The following is a 20,851-nucleotide window of genomic DNA, read 5'->3' on the forward strand; positions in this document are numbered from 1 at the left end:
CAAACAGGTCACTGCAATCTGTTTTTTGCTTTGGTTAGCCCTTATTTTGTTTTATTGTGAACAAGGTGACGATTTAGTTGTAGTCTAATAAAATGCACGTATCTCCAAAATTTGTGAATTTCTGTCTAAAAATATGAAGGGTAAAAAACTACTTTTTTGATAAAAAATACAACAATTTGGGGACGCATGCTTTTACGTGGATGATGTGGAGAATGCATTTATTGTTAAGAAACACTGTGTTTTTCCCAATGCTCGTTAGTGAACTCTGTGTTTCACCTCGGAGGCCTGGAATGTCTATTGGGAGCATAATGTACTCCCTTTTTGTGGAGTAGGCCTTATCGGTTTAGAACAAACAGGCTGTATATCTTTTTGGGCGGGAAGGGCTGTTTTCGTATTGAATAAGCTCACTCTTTCCATTTGATTTTTAGACCATTTGTTGATGCTGCTGTTACCGCATTGTAAGGGCTGGTCTCCTAAAGCTTTAGTAAAACTTGGTAGTATTGCTATTCTGTCCTGGTGGTCAAAGGTTTCTGAACAATCCCAAATTCTTTCATCCGAAAGAATTTGGGATTGACCAGTGTGTTTTATTCCCTGAGAGGAAGACTTGTTGGACGCAACAGTAATTATATAACATTGCTATTATCCACCCAACCTTCCATTTACTTCGGGGTAGTGGGTGGCGCTGGCGCCTATCTCAGCTACAATCGGGCGGAAGGCGGGGTAAACCCTGGACTAGTCGCCACCTCATCGCATAGCCAATACAGATAAACAGACATCATTCACACTCACATTCTCACACTAGGGCCAATTTAGTGTTGCCAATCAACCTATCCCCAGGTGCATGTCTTTGGAGGTGGGAGGAAGCCAGAGTACCCGGAGGGAACCCACGCAGTCACGGGGAGGACATGCAAACCCCACACGAATGAGTGGACTATTAATTGAATGATTTTTTAGGGTCGAATTTGTTCAGCTGATTGACCAATTGTTCTTTTTTAATCACGTTTATGTTTTGTTTTTAGACACACTCTGGAGCAAAGACAGTAAATGAAGGCACTGAGAGAAACCAGATTGCTGAGCACCACAGCTGCGAGGAAGAACACCACGTCCACTGAGTAGTAGGCGTACCAGGGTATCTTGTAGGATTCAGTCCTTAGGTGAGCTGCACCTTTGTGTCTCATGACAAACTCGATCCAGAAGATGGCGTTGTCGAGCGGTGCGATGGGCTGATCTCTGTGCAGCCTGGAGAGTCTCTGCATGTTTGTCCTGTAGGATGAATTTGTAAGAACTTCCTGCAGGGCCTCCAAAAAGTTGTTGTCTTTTTCCACCGAGGTTAATTGAACAATGATGGCTGCTCCTCTGTCTGTGAGACGCTTCAAATTGTCATACTGGTCGAAAAACAAAGGTATTCCCACAACGGGCACTCCGTGATACATAGCTTCCTGGACACCGTTTGTCCCGCCGTGAGCCACAAAAAGTTTCATCTTGGGATGTCCAAGGAGGTCGTTCTGTGGCATCCAGTCCACCAGGAGAGTGTTGTTGCCAAGAGTTGAAGGTTTGGCACCTTTATATCTCCAGATGACCTTCTGAGGCAGCTTGGCAAAAGCCGCCGCTATCTTATCGGCTACGTCGGCAGATAGTTCGCTCACAAAAGTCCCTAGAGACATGAGGATGACTCCATGTTTTTCAGAACTTTGCATGAACTCCTCCAGGTGGTCTGGTAGAGGCTTGGCAGGTTGACACTGGAATCCTCCTATGTAGATGACGTTGGGCATGGTGGGGCGAGGAAACTCGAACACAAAATCCACTCTCATGAGCCAAAGGTCTGCTTTTTGGAACAAAGAGTAGTAGTTCACATCCGGGCCTAAATATTTGTTAATCAAGCCTCGATAATGCGGTGTGATGTAGTTAGCGATTTGATAGTTTTCAAAGACAAAAGCCAGAACATTAAGAACTCTCTGAAAAAAGCTCATCTTATCCGAAAATTCCGTCCCAGTCATGGGCACGTAGGACAGAGGGGACGGTGCGATTGCAAAGTGGCCCTCGCCGTGACTGGTCCACCTCACGTTGAAGACCACAGGTAGTTTAAGGTAACCGGCCAGGATGACGCCGCCTGGTACGGCGGGATCTGTCAGAACAAGGTCATACTTGGCTCTGAGAAGAGACTCAACCAAGTTTTTCTTCTCAAACATCGACTGCAGCAGTTTCGCCGTTTTCTCATGCAGGAGCGAGGCTTTTTGCCCTTGCTCCATTTTTAGTTTGAAACGAGTCCAGGCGGCGTTCCCTTCCCGGTGGATGGAGAGTAAATGATCCACGAAGGATGTGATAAAATCTTTGCTGAAGCCTGAATCCACTTCTAGTGTGATGGAGGTGTAAAGCGGCGACGTTTCCTGGATGTACCAGCTGTCGTTTGTCCGCACGACTGTGACCTGGTGGCCTCTGGACTGGAGCTTCTCAATGATGACTTTCATGTTCACCCAGTGGCTCCCATCCACCGGGTAAACAAGCACTTTGCCGCCAGAGACGGCCGTCGCATACAAAATGGAGGCGCCAGTGAGAAAGATCCAGGCCCAGTACATCTTGTACCTAAAAAATGGATTACAGGGCATATATAAACAAACAACCATTTTAGTATGTGAAACATGCTAACAGTTAACATGTTTACACTACCATGCTAGCATTAAAGTGCTAGCTTTTTGAGCTATTTTTGCAAACGTTTACCTGAGAGTCATATAACTTGGTATGTGACACACTACCTGCTAGCATTCAAATGTTAGCCTGCTAGCAGACTAACATTAACATGCTAACTTTTTACCTAACTTTATGTATTGTTCTCTAATTATACAGCCATTTACCATACAGTCATTTAACTTATGTGACACATGCTAACTATTGATTGATTGCTTGATTGATTGAAACTTTTATCAGTAGATTGCACAGTTCAGTACATATTCCGTACAATTGACCACCGAATAAGTTTTTCAACTTGTTTAAGTCGGGGTCCACGTTAATTAATTCATGGTACAAATATATACTGTCAGCATAATACAATCATCACATAAGTTAATCATCATAGTATGTACATTGAATTATTTACATTATTTACAATCCGGGGGGTGGGATGAGGAGTTTTGGTTGATATCAGTACTTCAGTCATCAACAATTGCATCAACAGAGAAATGGACCGTGAAACAGTGTAGGTCTTACTTAGTAGGATATGTACAGCCAGCAGAGAACATAGTGAGTTCAAATAGCATGAGAACAAGAATATATATTAGAAATACATTTGATTATTTACATTAGGTTATTTACAATCCAGCCCTGCGATGAGGTGGCGACTTGTCCAGGGTGTACCCTGCCTTCCGCCCGATTGTAGCTGAGATAGGCGCCAGCGCCCCCCGCCACCCCGAAAGGGAATAAGTGGTAGAAAAGGGCTGGATGGATGGATATTTACAATCCGGGGAGTTGGGATGTGAATGGAGGAGGGTATTAGTACAGGGTTGACGTTGCCTGGGGGTGTTGTTTTAGAGCGGTTTTGAAGGAGGATAGAGAGACACTTACTTTTACACCAGTTGGGAGTGCATTCCTAATAGCATGCAAACGTTACTTTGTTACAATGCTAATATTAACATGAAACTTTTTGAGCAAAATTTATAACCGTGTACTCCAGAGTCATATAACTTGGTACGTAACACTTGTTGACTGTTAGTATGCTAGCAGACTAACATTAACATGTTAATTTTTTAGCTAACTATGTATTTTTCTCTAATTACACAGCCATTTACCTTAGTCATTTTACTTGTTATGTGAGACATGCTAACTAATAGCATGCTGACGTTAGCTTGTTAGAATGCTAATATTAACATGAAACTTTTTGAGCAAAATTTATAACCGTGTACTCCAGAGTCATATAACCTGGTACGTAACACTTGTTAACTGTTAGCATGCAAACTTTAGCATGCTAGCAAGCTACTTTATTTCCTTATTTTTCACTTTTTTTCTTTACTTTCACAGCCATACAGACTTGATAGGTGAGACATGCTAACTGTTCGCATGCCATCGTTAGCACACATGCTAAGTCTTAGCATTTTAATGTGCAAATGCTAATCTTTTAGGCTATATCTGTAGCCCATTGTGTACAGTTTCACCTAAAACTCACAGATTTGGACACTCGGCACCGTCTTAAAACTAAGGCGGCTTCCGGCGACCCTGGGTCAAGGGTCCAGGGCACACAAAACAGGCCCATTAAAATTTCAGCTGGAATTTTCTAATTGAACAATACTGTACAAAATTGGCCCTAGTGTGTGAATATGAGTGTGAACGTTGTCTGTCTGTCTGTGTTGGCCCTGTGACGAGGTGGTGACTTGTCCATAGTGTACGCTGCCTTCCGCTCGAGTGCAGCTGGGATAAGCTTCCCTGACCCCGAAAGGGACAAGCGGTAGAAAATGGATGGATTGATGGATGCTGTCTAAAATATGACATTTGTCGATATGAACACATTTACAATAATTATAGTTGGATATTACATACATTTACAAACTCTCAAAGGTAAAAGCATATTAGATTGTATTCAGTAACAATCGTGTCCGCATCAGTCAACTTCCTGCAACGGTACCAATTTTGTGTTAATAAATATTAAGTAAAAAATATTAAAAACTTTTATTTTTGTTTAACATTTAACACTGAGCTGTGCTGTCCAGTTATGTTGTGTTCTTTCACTTCTGTACCTCATTTGCACGTACTCCACTGAATTATACAGTAGAATTTGCATGCAGTTGCTATTCCAAGCCAGAGTGTATAGACTACGGTGTCTTGCCTTAGCCAGGAAGTGGTCTTTGCCATTAAATTGAAGATGACAGTCTTTTGTTTTGTCCTACAAAATGCTTATACAGTAAATATTGTTCTTATTACACACCAGTTCTTCGATTGCAATGTGCATCCTAGTTTTAGATTGCATTAACACATTTAGAGGTGTCGAAATCACTTTGTAAAATCGTTGATGCTAATCAGTAACATGTAATGAGTCAACTCTGTGGGCTTGACTGCTTGTTTCCTGGCCAAGTGTATGAACCGGTGTGGCGTCTGCACCTGGCCGTGACATCACGTGGAACAAAGTTAACGAAATATTGTCCATTTGAATTTTACGTGAATCAATAACCGGTAATACCAACGAACTTTGGTCGGTACTTAAAAAAAAACAACCTGGGTACCCAGCTCATGAGCTTAACGTGATGAATTATTGTGGCTACTAGGTGTCGCCAAACAACATTTACCACTTCTCTTTAACTTTAAGACGACTTAAGTTAATTCATCCATCCATCCATTTTCTACCGCTTGTCCCGTTCGGGATCACGGGAGGTCGCTGGAGCCTCTCTCAGCTGCATTCGGGCAGAAGGCGGTGTACACCCTGGACAAGTCGCCACCTCATCGCAGGGCCAACATAGATAGACAGACAACATTCACACTCACATTCACACAGTAGGGCCAATTTAGTGTTGCCAATCAACCTATCCCGGGTGTATGTTCTTGGAGGTGGGGGGAAGCTGGAATACCCAGAGGGAACCCACGCATTCACGGGGAGAACATGCAAACTCCACACAGAAAGATCCCGAGCCTGGGATTGAACCCCAGACTACTCTGGACCTTCGTATTGTGAGGCAGACGCACTAACCCCTCTGCCACCGTGAAGCCATTCCAGACACTAAATAATGAATATGTGTTTTTTTTATATTTACCATTGTATGATTTTACACTACAAAATAGTAAAAGTATGTATGATTTGTACTGATATCGCATCACATCGATATCAGTATCGGTCAAAAAGCAAGGCTCCAGGGAAAACGTTGTATCTAAAGTCAGGACAACCCTAATATTCATCCACTGAAACATTTTCTACCACTTATACTCTTCACGGTCATGGGTAAGAATAAACCTATCCCAGTTGAGTGTGGGAGTGGTTGAGTGCAGCCAAAGTCAGCTGGGATAGGCTCCAGCACACCTCCAAAAGTTTATAATGGTTGAAAACAATTTTTGGGATAATTTGCATTCAGATTCAAACCTCTACACAATTTTCTCTCCCTAAGCTGAGCTGGGCTCCAGCCATACTCGCCAACCTTGAGACCTCCGATTTTGGGAGGTGTGGGGTGGGGAGCGTGGTTGGGGGCGGGGAGAGGGCGTGGTTGGGGGCGTGGTTAAGAGGTGAGGAGTATATTTATCGCTAGATTCATAGATTCACCAAGTTAAGTAAGTCATATATACATATATATATATATATATATATATATACATATATATATATATGTATATATATATATATGTATATATATATTAATATATATATATGTATATATTATATATATATATATATATATATATATATATATATATATAAATAAAGGAAATACTTGAATTTCAGTGTTCATTTATTTACACATTTACACACACATAACACTCATCTACTCATTGTTGAGTTGAGGGTTGAATATTCCATCCTTGTTTTTCTAACCATATGCATGTACACTCGATGGCAGTATTGTCCTGTTTAAGAGTGTCACAACACATTGCTGTTTGGCAGATGAACTGCTTTAGGTAGACGAATTTGGACTGCTGTTGTGTGTTGTTTTACCGCGCTGGGAGGACGATAATGAAACTGCCTAACTATAAAGCCACATAAGAAACCAAGAACTCGCCCTTGATCATTTTACAGTTATAACGTCATTGGGCAGACACGCTCTTTGTACACGTCACTCAGGTCCGCAATGAGCTGGAGGAGGCGTGGCCTCCAGCTTCGCCTGAATTTCGGGAGATTTTCGGGAGAAAATTTCTTTCGGGAGGTTTTCGGGAGAGGCGCTGAATATTGGTAGTCTCCCGGAAAATCCGGGAGGGTTGGCAAGTATGGCTCCAGCTCACCCAGGATAAGCGGTAAAATATGAATGAAAAACTATATTAAATGTAATTATTGATTGTCTAGCGCAGGAATGTCAAACATACGGCCCGCGAACATGTTTTATCCAGCCTGCGGGATGAGTTTGCTAAGCATGAAAAATGAGCCGAAATTTTCGAATGAAAGAAACTGCTGTTGTAAATGTGTCCAGTAGATGTCGCAATAGCAATTCATTGTATCTTTGTAGATGATGCTACATGTGTAAAAAAAAGACAACAACACATGATGTCGAGGAAAATGAGAAAACTACATAAATACAATCCTGTAATTTGATTTTGATATTATTTTTTTATCTTAAAAGATTGAAAATTAACACCAATGAGTTGACTGATGAACATCATCACATAATTTATTCAGTATAAATAACGACAAATAAAAATAGAATAGTATTAACCGCAACACGTAAGTGTAAAAAACAACAACAACTTTATGATTTGTACAGTTTCAGAATGTGCTTGTTCTATTTTTAATCAAAGAAAACAATCTGTAGATGTTGGATTTACTATGTGTATTTGTTATGTGTATATGTATTTATGGCGGGCTTGCTTGGGAATTTTAAGATGGGCGTGGCTACCACTGACTACTTAGGTAGCTTTTAAAAATGGCGTCATTGTTCGTTTGTTAAAAAACAGCGTGCTTCGTCACCAGCATACCCCACTGGTAAGATAATTTTATGTCCGCTTTTCTTGGTTAAAACAGCTGAACTGTTGTTTAAATTCCATGCTTGCTCGCTTCCTTTCTTTTTTGTTTGTTGTGTGTTCGCTAAGTCCGCGGCGTTTGTTGTTCGGCTGGCTGGCTGTTTGACAGCCAGAGCAAACACGCACTGTTTTAGCTTTTGAACGACATCGACAAAATTATTAAGTTAAAGGGTACAACCACAGTAATGTGCGGATTGAAATATGTTGTATTAGAGTGTTGTCACGTTGTGTGTGTCCGGCTGAATTTGAGTGATCGAAGGTTTATTCTTCTGTATGGCTTGAGTTTGAAAATACCGGCACTTTACTTTGTGGTTTGGCTGATGGGATTTGTAGTTCTTCAATGTAGTTCTGCTTGAATGGGTAATGTGTGGCTCAGACAGAGCGACTGTGTTTTATGTTTTTTTTTAGTATGCTTGTCCATGAACCATGACGACATTATAAATAATTCTGATCACATTTAAAACATTATATGACATAAATTAGTGGTGATAATAAAATGTAATGCTAAAATTAATAAGTTAGGATAAAATCATAGTGATCGATAATATGTCTTATGGTTGACAACAGTATGGTTCAGTTGATTAATTCATGTCTATTATTTACATTATGATGATTCAAGACAGATACATTGTTTTGTTGTGTTCATGTTTACTTTTAAGTTATTACCTACTGCTGTTGCTGCTTCTGCTACTGTTGCTGCAATAGTACCAAATAAAACAAGCATAAAGTGCACAGCGAGTAATTACTTATATGCTGAGTGACGACCCCTATTCAGAGGGCCAATACGGAAAAAACTGAACAGTTGTCTTTATTTTTAAGTTATCATGCCGTGATTTTACCAGTCCGGCCCACTTGGGAGTAGATTTTCATCTAAAATGAGTTTGACACCTCCTGGTCTGGTGGAACCTCTAAAAACGAATGCCTCTGCAGTCATGTAATTTGGAATGTTTAAAAAAATTGTGTGGATAAAAGCAATACGCCTCTGAATTCAAGACAAAGCATCAGAATCAGAAAAATGTGACAACCATAGAATTGGAAATCATTACAAAGTCCTGGAGGCTTTTTAAAACATAATAAAAATCCATATTGTCCATCATCATCATCATCATAATTTTCCTGAAGGAACTCTCCTAGTATCTATCTATCTATCTATCTATCTATCTATCTATCTATCTATCTATTATCATCATCATCATTTCTTTTTATTCCTTTCATGAAAATGCATACATACAAGCCACATACATTTGACACCTTCATTATTTTTTGTTTCTTATACATTTCCATGATCAGAAAGGAGCAGATAGAAGACTAATATTATGATATTTAACTGCCCCCTAACACAAATTATTTAGATGACTTTATCACTGATCCCTCCACCAACACCCGGACTCCAACATACTTTTTTATTTTCTTTCAAGCATTTTCACAATGACACGTCCAATCAAAATCAAAAATCAGTTTGTTATAATGCCTGTTGTGTCTTTTTGTAACTCTTTTTAAATTAAAAAATATTCTTGCAACTTTTAAAGTCTTTCTTTAGAGAATTCCATGCTTTCACACCAGCAACAGACAAGCATATTTGTTTCAAATGTGTTCGCACTCTTGAAAGTTTAAAATCATACGGCCTGCTGTGGTTCTCATCTGCTGCAAGTCCTTTGGAATAACTTTATTTCCAGCTTTGAACATCACAATTAGAGTATGCAATTCTACAATGTCTTTTAGTTTGAATAATTCTGCTCTAATGAAGATTGGATTTGTGTGGTCTCTGTATACTAATTTAGAAATAATACTAATTGCTTTTTTCTGTGAAAGAAATAAAGGCTTTATGTTGCTGTGATGTGGAGATCCCCATATTTCTGCACAATAATTGAAACAAGATACAAACCCTGTTTCCATATGAGTTGGGAAATTGTGTTAGATGTAAATATAAATGGAATACAACGATTTGCAAATAATTTTCAACCCATATTCAGTTGAATATGCTACAAAGACTACATATTCAATGTTCAAACTCATAAACTTTTTTTTTTTTTTTTCAAATAATCATTAACTTTAGAATTTAATGCCAGCAACACGTGACAAAGAAGTTGGGAAAGGTGGCAATAATTGCCGATAAAGTTGAGGAATGCCCATCAAACACTTATTTGGAACATCCCACAGGTGTGCAGGCTAATTGGGAACAGGTGGGTGCCATGATTGGGTATAAAAACAGCTTCCCAAAAAATGCTCAGTCTTTCACAAGAAAGGATGGGGCGAGGTACACCCCTTTGTCTACAACAGCGTGAGTAAATAGTCAAACAGTTTAAGAACAACGTTTCTCAAAGTGCAATTGCAAGAAAGTTAGGGATTTCAACATCTACGGTCCATAATATCATTAAAAGGTTCAGAGAATCTGGAGAAATTACCCCACGTAAGCTGCATGGCCGGAAACCAACATTGAATGACCGTGACCTTCGATCCCTCAGACGGCACTGTATATAAAAAAAACGAAATCATCTACAGGATATCACCACATTGGCTCAGGAACACTTCAGAAAACCACTGTCACTAAATACAGTTTGTCGCTACATCTGTAAGTGCAAGTTAGAGCTCTACTATGCAAAGCGAAAGCCATTTATCAACAACATCTAGAAACGCAGCTGGCTTCTCAGGGCCCGAGATCATCTAAGATGGACTGATGCAGGGTGGAAAAGTGTTCTGTGGTCTGACGAGTCCACATTTCAAATTGTTTTTGGAAATATTCAACATCGTGTCATCTGGACCAAACGGGAAGCGAACCATCCAGACTGTTATCGACGCAAAGTTAAAAAGCCAGCCTCTGTGATGGTATGGGGGTGCATTAGTGCCCAAGGCATGGGTAACTTACACATTTGTGAAGGCACCATTAATGCTGAAAGGTACATACAGGTTTTGGAACAACATATGGTGCCATCTAAGCACCGTCTTTTTCATGGACACCCCTGCTTATTTCAGCAAGACAATGCCAAGCCACATTCAACACGTGTTACAACAGCGTGGCTTCGTAAAAAAAGAGTCCGGTTACTCTCCTGGCCCGCCTGCAGTCCAGACCTGTCTCCCATCGAAAATGTGTTGTGCATTATGAAGCGTAAACTAGGACAGCGGAGACCCCGAACTGTTGAATGTCTGAAGCTCTACATAAAACAAGAATGGGAAAGAATTCCACTTTCAAAGCTTCAACAATTAGTTTTCCCAAACGTTTATTGAGTGTTGTTAAAAGAAAAGGTGATGTAACACAGTGGTGAACATGCCCTTTGCCAACTACTATGGCATGTGTTGCAGCCATAAAATTTTACGTTAATTATTATTTTCAAAAAAAAAAAAATGAAGTTTGAGTTTGAACATTAAATATCTTGTCTTTGTAGTGCATTCAATTGAATATGGGTTGAAAATGATTGGCAAATCATTGTATTCCGTTATATTTACATCTAACACATCTATACGGGAAACTGTATTTAATGATATCATGATAATGGAAGTCAAATTGAACGTGCAATGGAAAGTGAGCAAGTTCACTTTTTTTCTGTTTCATAATAACACACCATAGGAAATAGTAATTGCAATATTTCCAATGTTACACAAATCAGAGGTAGAGCCACATAAATGTTGCTTGACCTTGGAGGTTCTACTGTCAGGGACATGCAATCGAGGTAGATAGGCGAGGAGGTATCTCGCTCACTACTTAATAATACTAATAAAACCATAAAGTAAATACTAATATTTGTCCATTAAACTGTTATAAATGTGTGTTCCTGTATGATTAAAATCCCTTTTTAGCATTTATTTGAGTAAAGATGACTAAATTTGCACACTATGTTTTACACACACACCCACACACCTGGATGCATTGTTGCTGCAATTGGACGACCATTATGACTGTTAACATCTCATAAGTAGTAACTATCACAGTAGATACAAAAGTCAATATTAGCCTACCTCATTTGACTTCCAGTGCGGGATTCCCCTTCAGCTGCAGAGAGCATGTGTTGTCAGTGTTCCAACTGGAGCAGGACTTTGGCTTTTCACATCAAATGCTTACTTGCTCCTGTGCTGATAAGCAAGTTCAAAGTTGGTTTTGAGGTTGACCGGTTTTTATGTGATAAAAATGAGTTTGGCAGTAGAAGTTAGTTGACAGAGTTTTGACAGTTCAAGTTAGAGGGGAACTCGTGCATATGAATGAAAATACTCTCCAGTAGGTGTGATGTTTTAGTGGGAATGTGCTTTCTAGTGCTTTGATACTGGTATTTTTGTCTTTCAGACACATTTACAATGATTTGTGCATTTTTTTGTGTGACATCCTGAATGATGAATGTTGTCAATGTCAGAGATAATTATTATCAGTATTGTTTTTTTTTTTTTTCAAGAAATGTCCGATAATGGCTTTTTTGCCGACATCCGATATTCTCATATTGTCCAACTCTTAATTACCGATTCCAATATCAACCGATACTGATATATACAGTCATGGAATCAACACATTATTATGACTAACTTTGTTGTGATGCCTCGCTGGATGCATTAAACCATGGGTGTCAAACTCTGGCTCGCGGGCCAAATTTGGCCCTTGAAGCAATATCAATTTAGCATTAGAGCTGGCCCGCCGGTGTTATACAGCGTCGGTGCCGCTGTAACACCGCATTCACCGCTGATACTCAACCTTGCCAACCCTCCTAATTTTCCCGGTAGACTCCCGGAGTTCAATGCCCCTCCCGAAAATCTCCCGGGGCAACCATTCTCCCAAATTTATACCAATTTTCACCTGGACAACTGTATTGGGGGCGTACATTTAAGGCACTGCCTTTAGCGTTCTCTACAACCTGTCATCACGTCCGCTTTTCCTCCATACTAACAGCGTGTCACATAATATTTGTGGCTTTTACACACACACACACACACACACACACACACGCACAAGTGAATGCAACATACTTGGTCAACAGTCATACAGGTCACACTGAGGGTGGCCGTATAAACAACTTTAGCACTGTTACAAATATGCGCCACACTGTAAACCCACACCAAACAAGAATGACAAACACATTTTGGGTGAACATCCGCACTGTAACAAAACAGAACAAATACCCAGAATCCCTTGCAGCACTAACTCTTCCTAGAAACTTCCAGCAAACTGACCAATAATTATCGTTTTATTCATCCATTTTCTCTTGCTACTTCAAGGCTTGAATGTTTGGTTCATTTATTATTGGTATTTTATTTTCAAATTTATTATTAGCCTGTGGAAAAAAATTGATATTCACATTAGAAGATTGCAAATAGAAAAAAAGGCATAACATTTTTATTTAAATTTTATTTTACAGGCCATTGATATTTTTTTTATTATTATTATTATTATTTGAAACTGGATTTTGCATGTCACTAAAGTTATATAAGCCTTGCTTGTTCAATATTTAATGCAAAACTTGTTTGGGCCCCTATTAAAAGTTTAATTTGTTTAACCTTTGCCCGCGGCTTTGTTCCGTTCAAAATTTTGGCCCACTCTGTATTTGAGTTTGACACCCCTGCATTAAACAATGTAACAAGGTTTTCCAAAATAAATCAACTCAAGTTATGGAAAAAAATGCCAACATGGCATGGCCATATTTATTTTTGAAGTCACAAAGTGCATTTTTTTTTTTTAACATGCCTCAAAACAGCAGCTTGGAATTTGGGACAAGCTCTCCCTGAAATTGTAGTGTCCCGGAAGAGTTAGTGCTGCAAGGGCTTTTGGGTATGCGTTCTGTTGTGTTTATGTTGTGTGACAGTGCGGATGTTCTCCCGAAATGTGTTTTGTCATTCTTGTTTGGTGTGGGTTCACAGCGCGACGCATATTTTTAACGGTCTTAAAGTTGTTTTTACGGCCACCCTCAGTGTGACTTTTATGGCTGTTGACCAAGTATGCCTTGCATTCACTTGTGTGCGTGAAAAGCCGCAGATATTGCGTGTCTGGGCTGGCACGCAAAAGCAGTGCCTTTAAGGTTTATTGGCGCTCTGTACTTTTCCCCACATCTGTGTACATAGGGGCGTTTTAAAAAGTCATACATTTTACTTTTTGAAACCGATAATTTCCGATATTGCATTTCAAAGCATTTATCGGTCGATAATATCGGCAGTCCGCTATTATGGGACATCCCTAGTTTTTTTGTTTTATTTGTCGATAAATTGCATTTTGAGGTATGAATGAGGCAAAATGGAGTGCAGTACATGGCTGTAACCAGCAGAAGCGCCATTAACTGGGTATAGGCAAAGTCGTGTATGAAACCAAACAACAGACGCCATGATTGTTACCACGGATGTGTGCGGCTGTGCCCGGAAAAATATGTTAATATGTAATTCTAAAGGGCAGCATGGTGGAACAGGGGTTAGTGCATGTGCCTCACAATACAAAGGTCCTGAGTAGTCCCGTGTTCAAACCCGGGCTTGGGATCTTTCTGTGTGGAGTTTGCATGTTCTCCCCGTGACTGCGTGGGTTCCCTCCGGGTACTCCGGCTTCCTCCAACCTCCAAAGACATGCAGCTGGGGATAGGTTGATTGGCAACACTAAATGGTCCCCAGTGTGTGAATGTGAGTCTGAATGTTGTCTATTTGTGTTGGCCCTGTAATGGGCTCCAGCACCCCCCACCCCCTAAAGCTCTACAAAAAAAAGAATGGGAAAGAATTCCACTTTCAAAGCTTCAACAATTAGTTTCCTCAGTTCCCAAACGTGTATTGAGTGTTGTTGAATGAAAAGGTGATGTAACACAGTGGTGAACATGCCCTTTCCCAACTACTTTGGCATGTGTTGCAGCCATGAAATTCTAAGTTAATTATTATTTGCAAAAAAAAAGAAAGTTTATGATTTTGAACATCAAATATCTTGTCTTTGTAGTGCATTCAATTGAATATGGGTTGAAAAGGGTTTGCAAATCATTGCATTCCATTTATATTTACATCCAACACAATTTCCCAACTCGTATGGAAACGGGATTTGTATATCCGTCTGTAAACTCGCCATAAAAGCGCTAAAACATACTTCACTTGAAACAAAAGGGGGCAACATCATAAAAAGGAAAAAAAGTGGATTCAAAATGATAGTTAAAAGGTGCATTGACTTAACCCTTTACTAAAAAGAGAAGTCTTCAAATGTTTCCTAAAAGAATCAACACAGTCAAGATCACGAAGGGACTGATGCTAGTTGCTCCACAGTCTGGCAGCTACCGCTTGGAATCCCAGGTCTCCACGGGTTTTAAAATGGGTTTTTGGGACCTTCAGACTTAGACAAACTTTATTGATCCTCAAGGGAAATTGTTCCACACAGTAGCTCAGTTACAAATGATGTAAAGGGTAAGGATGGCAAGGATAATGCAGGTATAAAGTTGACTAAAAATGTACCATAGTAGTAATATAAAATATAACATGTGTTTAATATGTAAATATTATATAATCAGTAAATAATATATGCTGATATATTATATTTTTTATATAATATATACAATATATAACAAATCCTAATTACCATGTACAATATTACAGCTGCGCCCTGAAGTAATAGGACATAACAAATCAGTGATGTACTGAGGGGCCCCACCATGCAACGCACGGAAAGTCCGGACTAAAATCTATTATTACGCACCAGCTGTTTGATTGTAACTTGTATCTTAGTTCTAGTCTTTATTGCCATATATGGAGGTTTTAAAATCGCCATGTAAAATCGCTAATGCTGTTTAGCAGCATGTATATGGCAAATCTACTGTAAATTACCATTAAGCTAGGGCAGTGGTTCTCAAATGGGGGTACGCGTACCCCTGGGGGTACTTGAAGTTATGCCAAGGGGTACGTGAGATTTTTTTAGAAATATTCTAAACATAGCAAAAATTCAAAAATCCTTTTATAAATATATTTATTGAATAATACTTCAACTAAATATGAATGTAATAAACTGTGGAAAGAAATGCAACATTGCAATATTCAGTGTTGACAGCTAGATTTTTTGTGGACAAGTTCCATAAATATTGATGTTAAAGATTTCTTTTTTTTTTTTAAAGAACTGTTGAGAATTAAATTCCTCAATCCAGATGGATCTCTATTACAATCCCCAAAGAGGGCACTTTAAGTTGATGATTATTTCTATGTGTAGAAATCTTTATTTATAATTGAATCACTTGTTTATTTTTTAACAAGATTTCAGTCATTTTTATATCTTTTTTTCCAAATAGTTCAAGACAGACCACTACAAATGAGCCATATTTTGCACTGTTATACAATTTAATAAATCAGAAACTGATGACATAGTGCTGTATTTTACTTCTTTATCTCTTTTTATCAACAAAAATGCTTTGCTCTGATTAGGGGGTACTTGAATTAAAAATAATGTTCACAGGGAGTACATCACTGAAAATGGGTTGAGAACCACTGAACTAGGGCATTTAAAAAATTGGAGCCTTACTTTATGTCGGAAAATTAAAAATATTACCTAGAGGCAAAGATTCTCCACAATTTTTTTTATTACAATGATATACAGTTTTTTAATATGTCATACTAGTGTCAACAATATTGTGATTTCACTTTTATTACCACACTAAATCCATAAAGGAGCAATATGACAGCTGTTTGGAATAAAATGATACCATGCAAATCCAGAAGAGGGCGTTCATGCAGCAGCTTGGTCACCTGATCTCTTTGCAGCCCAGAGAGTCTCTGGTGATAGTCCTGTGGGAGGAAGCAGTCAGCCTTTCTTGCGTGCTATGTTAAGCTTTGTTCTCTTCGGTTAGGGTTATCGAATGCAGACAATTGAAAGCGGGGTAAACAAAATCTAACTTTGTACTTTTATCTTGTCTTCCAAGCCCATTTTGTTGTGATTAATCCAATGCTACTCAAGTCAACTCATTTTCTTGGATTAGCTGCAAAAGCTGCATATTTTCCTCTCTCCGCAAACAACGTAGCTTCCTGTTTGATGAATGAAATGTAAAACAAAGCATGTGTTCGTGCTGTTTGTGTGCTTGTTTGTTCTCCCCACTGGGACTTTAAATATTTCCTGGCTTTGCTTGCCTCACCCTGAATTCCCTCCACGAAGAGCAATGTTATTAGGGGCAGTGACCACTCTGAGGTTTCTGTTTTGGCTGCTCAGTCAACATGAATAAGAACACCAGAAGGTGATCTGCCTTTGATGCAAAGAGACTCCCCACCCAAACACAATCATCGATCTCATACTTGCCAACCCTCCCGGATTTTCCGGGAGACTCCCGAAATTCAGCGCCTCTCCCGAAAACCTCCCGGGACAAATTTTCTCCCGAAAATCTCCCAAAATTCAGGCGTGTTACAATAACAGAAAACGTAACAAAGCACTCACTTTTTGATTCTGCCCCAACATCATTCCAGACTCTGGCCCTCCAAGCCCAAAATCACCTGAACAAATGTTATCTTACAAAATCAACAATTTATAAAAATCACCGTAGCAACAACCAGGACACAAACACAGGCACCATGACAACTTTTATCCTGGGACTATTTAAACAAAAAATGTTTTTACATTGTGTGATGAGCTAAGTATACTACTAAGAGCTAAATGTGATCTAGCTAAATACATCTGGCAACTATCAAAAAAATATATACCGTATTTTCCGGACCATAAGCCGCACATAAAATCTGTTTTTTCCCCTCAAAACCAGACAGTGCGCCTTATAGCCTAATATACGGAGTAATTCTGGTTTTGCTTACCGACCTCAAATAAAATTTATTTGGTACATGGTGTATTGATAAGTGTGACCAGTAGATGGCAGTCAAACGTAAGAGATACATGTAGACTGCAATATGACTCAAGGGACTGTCAGAAAGTGGCTTGAAGATGATTTGTAAAACATAAAATCTATGCACCATTGTGACCAAATAACCACCATTACATGCTATGTAGACCACAAGGAAGTGTTTTTAATATAGAAAAAAATAATAATATGCAACACTAAATTGGCCCTAGTGTGTGAATGTTGTCTGTCTATCTGTGTTGGTCCTGTGATGCGGTGGCGACTTGTCCAGGGTGTAATACGCCTTCCGCCCGCGTGCAGCTGAGCCAAGCGCCAGCACCCCCCGCCACCCCAAAAGGGACAAGCAATAGGAAATGTATGGATGGATAGAATAATTAACATGACTCCTTTAATGTGCATTATAATCCGGTGTGCCTTTATATATGAAAAAAAAAAATCAAGATAAACCATTCATCGGCAGAGCGCCTTATAATCCGGTGAGCCCTATGGTCCGGAAAATGCGGTACTTTTCACATTGAACTAGTGTTGTCAAATGAAAAAAAATATATACTAGATTATTCACACTTTTGTATTTCAATTAATCACAGTTAATGCCTTGCGTGCATGATTTTAATTGATTTTAAAAGAGACCCCAATATTTTGACACAAATTCAATTTCAATGTCAGAATGTCATAAATTATTATTTTTCACCTGAATGCACGTCATGTATTTGTTAGAAACTTACTGACAGTTTTATCTAAAATCCCATCAGGATGTATTTTGAAGTGAAACTGACCAGCGTGCACACTAGTCCCGGACCTTTTACCTCAGGCCTGACCCTTTTTTATGTTTTTATATTGTTTTTCTGATTTTAATGTTTGGCGTTCTTATTTTCGTTCCACTTCCTGTTCTGATTGGCAACCTGGGCACACTTGTTCCCGGTTGCCAATCAGGCGTCTTTATATGTTAGCCCTATGAATGATAACTTTATTTACCACTCATGGTAATTGTTGCTGGTAAATGCTTTGCTAAACTTGCACAACTGTTCTTGTGCTTCCTGTGCACTTCCCTGTTACACTCTCCTTACGTTTTGAGAATTAAATATATTCTTAACTGCTCATCGTCTTCTGTCTCCGGGTCTTGGGGTCACAGCTACCGCAGCGATGCGTAATCGTAACACTCCTCTCCCGTATGCATTGCCCTGCTTTGCCTTTCAGGTAGCCATTCCTGGTTAGGGTAAAGGCGCATTATGGAAGTAGAATTAATACATATGCATATATTAATAAACATACAAATACAAATGTGATATAAAAATAAATAAATAATTTGGATAAATAAACTCGTATTTGTAAATATATTTTTGAGATTTTAAAATATAAACATATATAATGTACAAATACAAAAATTTGACTTACAAATAAATAAAGAATGTAAATATATTTTTGCGATTTTAATCTAAATATGCTTGATTTTGTATTTGTATTGAATTTGCATATGTGGATTGTTTTTTTGTTTTTGTGTCGATGAGACATTCCTACCACAAACCAGATGCAAATAAATGTGACCTTCACACTCCCCTGAACAACCAGCAGAGGGTACTGCAGCCAGAGCGGTCTGGGTCACAGAGCATAAAATGCATTATATGCAAAATACCCGGAGTTCTTTACACAAAAACAGTCCCCGTCTTTGCAGAGAAAACACACAACGGGCCTGAGCTAGGTAATTCTAATTTATCCAGTTAATTTGAAAGACAGTGCTAGCTGCTTATTTTATTGTATTAATTCCGTTTAATGACCTTGTCCCAATGTAGATGCTGATCTCTTATTAGTGCAAAATCATACCAAAAGTCATGACGTAATATGACCCTCCCTAGTGTACCTCTGATTGGCTCGTCAGTGTCTGACCATGTCTGTTACCCAGACCGCTCTGGCTGCAGTACATATCATTACACAATTGCCCATGCATTTGATTATTTAAATAAAGTGTTATAACTTCACCTTTTATCGTTAGTTTATAAGCCCAAATGCGTCAGTTCTCCCTTTTCTGTCTGCACACTGTGTCTGCTTGTAAGTACGCCATGATTGTGCACTGTGAACATGCTCGTCTGCTCATAAACCAGCAATGACACGAAGTGATGACGAAGAGGGTACTTTTTAGAGGCGGTGTAGTACCGAATATGATTCATTAGTATCACGGTACTATACTAATACCGGTATACCGTACAGCCCTAATTAGGGGTGTAACGATTCGATTCAATTCAGAATTTGTGGTTGCAGATACAATATCATTATTTTTAGAATGATACGATCCAAAACGTTTCACTGAGTTGTAATTGATTAAATAACTTTTTAGCCAAAAATTCAACCAGTGTGACTGTGAAATAAATACTGGAGACAGCAGGTGAAGTTTCCTATATTTCAATTTTTCCTTGTAGGGAATTATTGTAGATTGGTTAAAATCATCCAAGATAATTATAGCGGCGTCCTGATATCTAGCTCAACAAGGGCAGCCTTTTCCTCCTCTCCGAGTTTTGCTGCTGAATTTGAAGTTCCTCCGATCATATTTCCTAGATACTGAACATTTGTCAGTAATACAGTATAACCAGAAGAGTTAGCCTTCCTATGCTAACCATCAGAGGTGGTTAGTAAAGCGCTGCATTTACTCCGTTACATCTACTTGAGTAACTTTTGGGATAAGTTGTACTTCTAAGAGTAGTTTTAACGCAACATACTTTTACTTGAGTATATTTAGAGAGAAGAAACGCTACTTTTACTGCGCTCCATTTATCTACATTCAGCTTGCTACTCGCTACTGATTTTGATCGATCTGTTAATGGTCGCTGTTTGTTTTAGTTTGTGAGACAGACCTTCAAAGTAGGATCTATCACAGGCCTGCGTTTCACCAATCAAATGCAGTCACTGGTGATGTTTGACTCTGTTTCACCAGTCAAATGCAGTCACTGGTGACGTTTGACTCTGTTTCACCAATCAAACAGAGCCAGGCGGTCACATGATTAACTGCACACTTTTTTGTGTTTTTATATAAACCTTCATTTATAAGTTTCTACATTTACAAAGAGTTGAAAATAATAATCAAAGTAAGTACGAAAACAGTAGTAAAACCGTACAAAACAGCGCCAAGGGGTTGTAATTTCAAAGTAACTAAAATAGAAATATATATATATATATATATATATATATATATATATATATATATATATATATATATATATATATATATATATATACAAAGTGCAAAGCCATAAGCTCACTCAATCTCAGTAAATAACTTAAATTTGGAACAACGCATCATCTTTTTGGTCGTTAGATGTAGAGCGTTTTAATGTAGAGTTCTAAATCTTTTTTAAAGGCACAAAAAAACAGGTTGGTTATTGAGAAACTTACATTTATGAGTATAAAACTTAGCCAATAGTATAATGAGGCTGCAAAGGTACAATTCATTTTCAAAATTTTTTTTC

The 20,851-nt window shown here is 38.8% G+C and overlaps 1 protein-coding gene across 1 annotated transcript; it reads right to left on the minus strand.

Annotated features, from left to right (window-relative positions):
- Nucleotides 1-992: 992 nt before the first annotated feature.
- On the minus strand, nt 993-2,483 carry LOC133569698 (UDP-glucuronosyltransferase 2A2-like). The gene has a single exon (XM_061922233.1). It carries the CDS (start codon nt 2,466-2,468, stop codon nt 993-995), a length of 1,476 nt encoding a protein of 491 aa, XP_061778217.1. The 5' UTR covers nt 2,469-2,483.
- Nucleotides 2,484-20,851: the final 18,368 nt, after the last annotated feature.

The sequence above is a fragment of the Nerophis ophidion genome, linkage group LG02 (genome assembly GCF_033978795.1).
Source record: "Nerophis ophidion isolate RoL-2023_Sa linkage group LG02, RoL_Noph_v1.0, whole genome shotgun sequence".
Classification (NCBI taxonomy): domain Eukaryota; kingdom Metazoa; phylum Chordata; class Actinopteri; order Syngnathiformes; family Syngnathidae; genus Nerophis; species Nerophis ophidion.

What these genes read in the sequence shown, in the direction of transcription:
- LOC133569698 (XM_061922233.1), bottom strand. Translation starts at nt 2,468, where the DNA reads ATGAAAGTCATCATTGAGAAGCTCCAGTCCAGAGGCCACCAGGTCACA.